Source organism: Onychomys torridus, chromosome 11 (genome assembly GCF_903995425.1).
Source record: "Onychomys torridus chromosome 11, mOncTor1.1, whole genome shotgun sequence".
Taxonomy (NCBI): domain Eukaryota; kingdom Metazoa; phylum Chordata; class Mammalia; order Rodentia; family Cricetidae; genus Onychomys; species Onychomys torridus.
The window spans coordinates 34,424,376-34,430,375 of record NC_050453.1 but is presented as its reverse complement, the minus strand read 5'-3'; the positions used below and the strand labels follow the sequence as shown (position 1 = coordinate 34,430,375).

The window sequence follows — 6,000 nt, the reverse complement described above, 5'->3', positions numbered from 1 at the left end:
ATAATCTATATCTGTGGTGGTTTGAATAAGAATGGCCCCATAGATTTATATATTTGAATGCTTGATCATGAGGGAGTGGCACTACTTGAGAGGGATTAGGAGGTGTGGCTTTGTTGAAGACATGTGTCATTAAGGGGTGGGCTTTGACATTTCAAAAGCCCAAATCAGACCCACTGCATCTTTCTCTCTTCTTGCTGCCTATGGATCTGGATGTAGAACTCTAAGCTGCCTCTCCAGTACCATGTCTGCCTGTGTGCCACCATGCTTCCCACTGTGATGATAATGAACTAAACCTTTGAAACTGTAAGCCAGCCCCAGTTAAATGCTTTCTTTTATAACAGTCACTGTGGTCATGGTGTCTCTTCACAGCAATAGGACATTGACCAAGACAATGTCTTAACAAGCACATGTAAGAAGCCTGTCAAAAGTTGAGGGTATTGCCACTGTTGGCCATCTCTGTCTCTGGGCCAGTGCTGGGAATTGAATCCACTTTGCAAAGGCAGCAGTTTCTTGCTTAAAGGTTTGAGCTGAACAGGATGAGTCCAAGGACTCTGATTTGCAGAGATGAGGCCAGTTTGTGCAAATAAGCACAGAATGCTGCAGAAGGAAGTCTGACAAGAGGACATAAGGTGGAGCTTAGAGGCTCTACAGAGGGACTCAAGACAGAGAAGGAAGTCACCTTGGGCTTAAGCCCCAACAAAGCTGCATCAAGACCAAAGAACTGGTCCCTGAAAATATCTCCCCTCCAGGGAAATCTTCAAAGTCCCCACCTCCATCACTATCCACCTCTGTGGCTCCCCTAGTGGTCGCTTCTGGAAGTCACAAACTGACTTAGTTTTGTCGCTGGTCTCCAACACTAGAGATGATCAGTTACTTACTGTCAATTGCAGCCGCTGGAGTAGAACATAATTTGTCTATTGTCAGCCTTTGCCTAGAATATGTAGAACAAAATATGTTCGTGAATACTTTGTTTGTTTGGATAGATTTGGCACTTAGAACAGAACCTGGTACAGTTTCAGATTTAAGCAGTGAGTGTTGAATAAATGAGCAAAATGAATAAAGACAGCATAAGAGCTCCTCCATTAGCATGAGGACTGGGTGTGACTTGTTCATCTGTTTCCCTACAGGCCACCACTTACTAGATTCTTGAGTCAATAGACAAAGTGAGTGCACCTTTTGAATGATCAGCCCCAATCCTTAGTGAGCTTCATTTGGCCCGCTCATTAGGAGATCTAGCTGTTGCTGTGTCCTGACCATGGGGTAAGGAGACTGAAAACATGAAAGCTTGACAAAAGTGACTTCCAGTGTGTGGCTTGGCATTGACCCAGAGGTCATTGACCTAGAAAGCTAAACAACAATGTACACCCTAGACTAGAAGGGGGAGTGAAGCTTCTAGAACATGTGCTTTCCTCCCCACTCACATACTTCTGCTGCCTTCCAAAGAGCATGATTTTTCATCACACAGGCGATACTGCAGTCCACCGCATTCCAGTATAATGCTCAAATGGTCCCTTCACTTGTACTTAAGTTAAATTTAGAACTCAAGTGCACTTAAGAAAATAATACAAGGCAATTTTGAAAAATCAAATGATTTGTTTTTTTTTTTTTTTTTCTTGAATAGGAATTTAAGTTACTTCAATGGTCAATGACTTGGCTACAGAAAACCTTCCAAAATAATAACAGACACTCAAGAAGGATGAGATGAGGAAGCTTTTAGTGTGTGGAGCAGGGAAGGAGGAGGGCTGAGGGCTAATGGGCCTGCGGGAGGGGGCAGGAAAGACTGGGGGTACCAGTTATTTAGAGAGGCAGATTATTTAAAGTTGAAATGACTGCAAATTTATTTACAACATATGCAGATCTAGGAGAGATTATGCAAATGTCTGAAAGGGGCGGTTAAAAATAGCAGTAAAATGGGAGCTTTGGTCTCCAGCATGCTAGAGATCAGTCAGAACTTAGCTAAATATGAATGCGTCATGGGTCCTCTGTACTCTCTCCGTTCTTCATCACACACGAAATGTAAAAGGAGTGAGATTTGTACTTTTCTGTCAAAAATCAGGGGGAACCAGAGACAACAAGCAGCAGCTTGCCTCAGCTCTGACCCCTGAGGGATCAGAACCTCACTTTTGGTTTTTCTTCTAGAAAGATATATATTATCAGATGCATATATAGATCTCCACCAATTTCTAAAGATTTCCAGTTGGTGATCTACTGGGTGATTCATTTTTTCACCCTAATTCAATACATCTGTCATCAAGTATAGACTGAAAAACCATATGGTCCCAACACTGTGTCCTGTCCATGTGTACTGTTCAATGACAACATTGCTGACTTTCTGGGCCCTCAGTAGAGACCAGCAAACATGCAAGTGACATGGTAAGAACCTCTAAAACTTGAGGTGTGATGACATCATTAGCACTGTGGGTAGACGGCAATCTGAGAAGTTAGAGGCTATGAGCATCCGACAAATGTCAGCTTCCTGGTCACCACCACCCACCCTGCCCTAAGCTTGTCTTGTCTCCTGTGGACACGGCTCACATGGGCCTTCAGAACATTCTCGCCTTTCCTCCTATGGACCGCTTCTTCCTGCCGGAGAAACGGTCTCTGCTGTAACCAAAGGGACGGATTTTCAGCTCCACATAAGGAATGGAGAACTCATGTCCTTTCCATGGCTCCCAGTTTACTCCCTACAAAACAAACAAACAAATCTACATTAAGAAAAGGTATTTAGGAGAAAAGTAAGGTGGTTGACGGCAGAGGGGATCCTAGAGAGTGAAGTCACTCCCTCTCTGAAGGAGGAGGAAAAGGAAGAGGAAGTTCGGGTAAAAATGGGTTATGAACCAAGATAGGAGGGCCAGGTCATGCACCCCCTCCTGGAATTTGAAAAACTGAGTGGACAGAGAAGGAAGCCTCCATGGTGGGAAGATGGATTTGGGAGAGGCCAGAGCACAAGGATGACAAGGAGGTCAATCTATCTAGGCAGAGATCAGCAACCCAACTATTGCCTCACTCTGTTCTTTTCCAAAAACTAAAAGGCAAAAATAAACATATTAATTAGCCAATTGTGTAAAATCATTTTCAATTTAGACTGTTTAGATATTAGCACTGAGGTAACAAATGGCCTGCTGAAAACTAAGTTTCATTTTATGTCTTTTGACTGGTGAGCACAATAATATTTAATTCACTTAATAACCTTGCAACCAGGCCAATAAAGAGCCCAAGTGACCAATTTTATGTATTTTAATTTGTGAGGTAAATAATAAACAAGAAGCTAAATGCCTTGCAGACCAAGAAAAGCACATTAACTAGATGAATGTCTTTTATTAGCAAATGCAGAAACGGTTTAGGGCATGCTGGCTGCTCATTTCAAATATTTGATCTCTGATCATAGGCTTCCCCTGGTCGGCCCACACGCTGCCATGGTGATTCATGAGCCAACCCTCCTCATTGCCCTGGGGGCAAATTTCTTCTTCCCTTTGAAAAAAAATCACATAAGGATTGGGAATCCTGGCTGCCTGGTAAGGACCAAAGTAATAAAAATGTACCTGGATTTGAGAAGTGCTAATATTTACAGTAATATTGGTGTGTGCAAGTTCTTGGGAGAGGTGCTTTCATAAAGGCCAGGATCAGGACCTGGTTGGAAATTAGAGACTTGGGACAGGCTTATGGAGGACAGAGATTGATAATGAGCATAGGAAAGTGCAATTTTCAAGAAGCCATGAGGGGTCGGCAGATGTCCTGTAGCTGGCCAAGAGTCACAATGATATACAAGGATCATGCAGGTCCCAGAAAGTATTGACAGGAAAGTTTGCAAGAGAGGAGCCCTCACATGCACTCAGCCTTGAACACAGGAGAGACAGATGGACAGGAACAGGATGCTTGCAGCAGACTCTTGGTGCCTCGGGTGGAGCCACGGATGGGTCTGAGCTAAAGTAGAACCTGCTCACCCGGTGACCAATGACTGAGAGAAACAGCTCTGGTGTAAGGAGATAGCAGGGAAAGATGGTGAACTGTCCAATTTAGGACAGAATGTTTGTGTGCTCCCCAAATTCTGCATGTTGAAGTTTTCTTGTCCCAGTTTGGTAATATTCAGAGGCAGCACTCTGGGAGGTCATTTTTAGATGCCCTCACAATAGAAGAGAAAGAGGTCAGAATGCCTCTCTCTGTATTGTGTAAAGATATAGCTGGAAGGTGTCTATTTCCAAGACAAAAAGCAAGGCTCCATCAAGAATGAATGCTGGCACTCTAATCCTGGGATAGGCAGCCTTTAAAACTGTGAAATATGCATGTCTACTTTCTTTTCTTTTTGTTTGTTTCTGTTTTTCAAGACAGAGTTTCTCTGTGTAACAGCTCTGGCTGTCCTGGGACTCACTTTGTAAACCAGGCTAGCCTCAAACTCATGGAGATCCACCTGCCTCTGCCTCCCAGATAGAGTGCTGGGATCAAAGGCATGCGCCACCACCAGGAGCAAATGTTTTTAAACCACCTCACCTGTGGTAGCTTGTTAAAGTGACCTGATCTATAACAGAGTCTGTTTGTGGATTACTAAAGTACACTGATAGCTAGGCATGGTGGCACATACTTGTAACCCCAGCCCTCAGGAGGCTAAGATAGGAGGATTCAGAGTCTAAGGCCAGCCTAGGCAAGAGTCTGTGTAAACAAATAAACAATAACAAAAACTTAGCTGGATGTGGTGACAAATTCCTATAATCCCAGAATTTACAAGGTAGAGGCAGGAGGACCATGGGTTTATGATTAGCCTCAGCTATGAGTCAAGTATAAAGTCAGCCTGTGTAGCTGAAGTTTTCCTGGTCTGGCCCGGCTCCCGCAGGGGCCAGCCTGGGCTACATGAGACCCACCCTATCTCATAAATACTACAAAAGAAACTTAAAAGTGAAGTGAGATGGCATGTGATCCACATCATTGGTCTTTATACATCTGTGGCAGCAAATCGCCCACCTGCAGCTGAGACAGTGTGTGGTGGTGCAACACAGACCACATAGGATCCGTCGTCTGGGGACACCACGAAGCCTGAATCACATTCTCCTGCCCTGCCTGAAAGATTCAGAGATGGAGAGAGGCTACCACACTAACCCGGACAGTGTTGCTTTGGGAGTATAGACAGACAAAGCTGGTGATAGAAAAGACGTTCACCTGTCACTTACCTCACTATGCTTGGTCTCCCCATATTTGCCATTAGGGTTGGCCAAGTGGCAGTTCTTATACCACCAGCCACCATGATGTGTCAGCGCACAGTTGCTGAGGGCAATATCATTGTCTCTGTCAAAAGTTGTGAACTTCCATCCATTGTGGTAAGTAAGAGCATCCCCTGTGGGAGAGATTAAAAAGGGAGTCAAGGCATGTTCTGATGCTCCAGGGTAGTGCAGTGGAACAGGATGACCCTGAGTGTTGAGACCCTGCAGTGATGCCGATCAGATTTCTGAGTCTGCACTACTAGGAACTGGCCAAGAACAGGATCCCCACAGCCAGCATATGGGGCACCACGGGTGCTGTGGGGCTAGTGTGGCTGTGGACTGGAGGCTGATCCTAGACTGGGTGACTTATATCAGTGCAAATTTAAGAAGGATGATTAGGCAGCCACCCCACCACCAACAACAACAACAACAACCCACCAAAAGCCTCTCTGGTGTCTCATCCTGCTGCCTCAAAAACAGCTTAGCCCTGTGGAGGATGCTGAGGATGTAGAACACTGAGGAAACCCAAATCGCCAGTTGGGAACCTCTGTGTTAATGGACACTCGAGCTACCTTGATGATGGGTCTAGCATTAAACTTTGTTCTCACACCTCAAAAAAGCAATGGTGGGGGAGAGCAAGAGCCATGAGGAAAGAAGGCCCCAACAGAAATATCTGGGCAGGAAACCACCCAGGATCCAGCTGTATATCCCAGGTAGTCACAACTCTCTCAGAAAGGCTAACTAATGTGAGAACGTGATCATCCTTGCTGGCCTGTCGCTCAAACGCCAGGCCTGTTTCTCCATCAAC

General features: G+C 44.9%; 1 protein-coding gene and 1 pseudogene across 1 annotated transcript in view; one reads left to right on the top strand and one right to left on the bottom strand.

Annotated features, from left to right (window-relative positions):
- Positions 1-1,639: 1,639 nt before the first annotated feature.
- Tnn (tenascin N) overlaps positions 1,640-6,000 on the bottom strand; it is an 85,155-nt gene continuing 80,794 nt past the window's right edge. The window contains 2 exon segments of the mRNA XM_036201840.1: positions 1,640-2,684; positions 5,163-5,326. Coding sequence (XP_036057733.1) covers positions 2,544-2,684; positions 5,163-5,326 — 305 coding nt within the window. The 3' untranslated portion in view covers positions 1,640-2,543.
- On the top strand, positions 5,423-5,591 carry LOC118592777 (annotated as a pseudogene).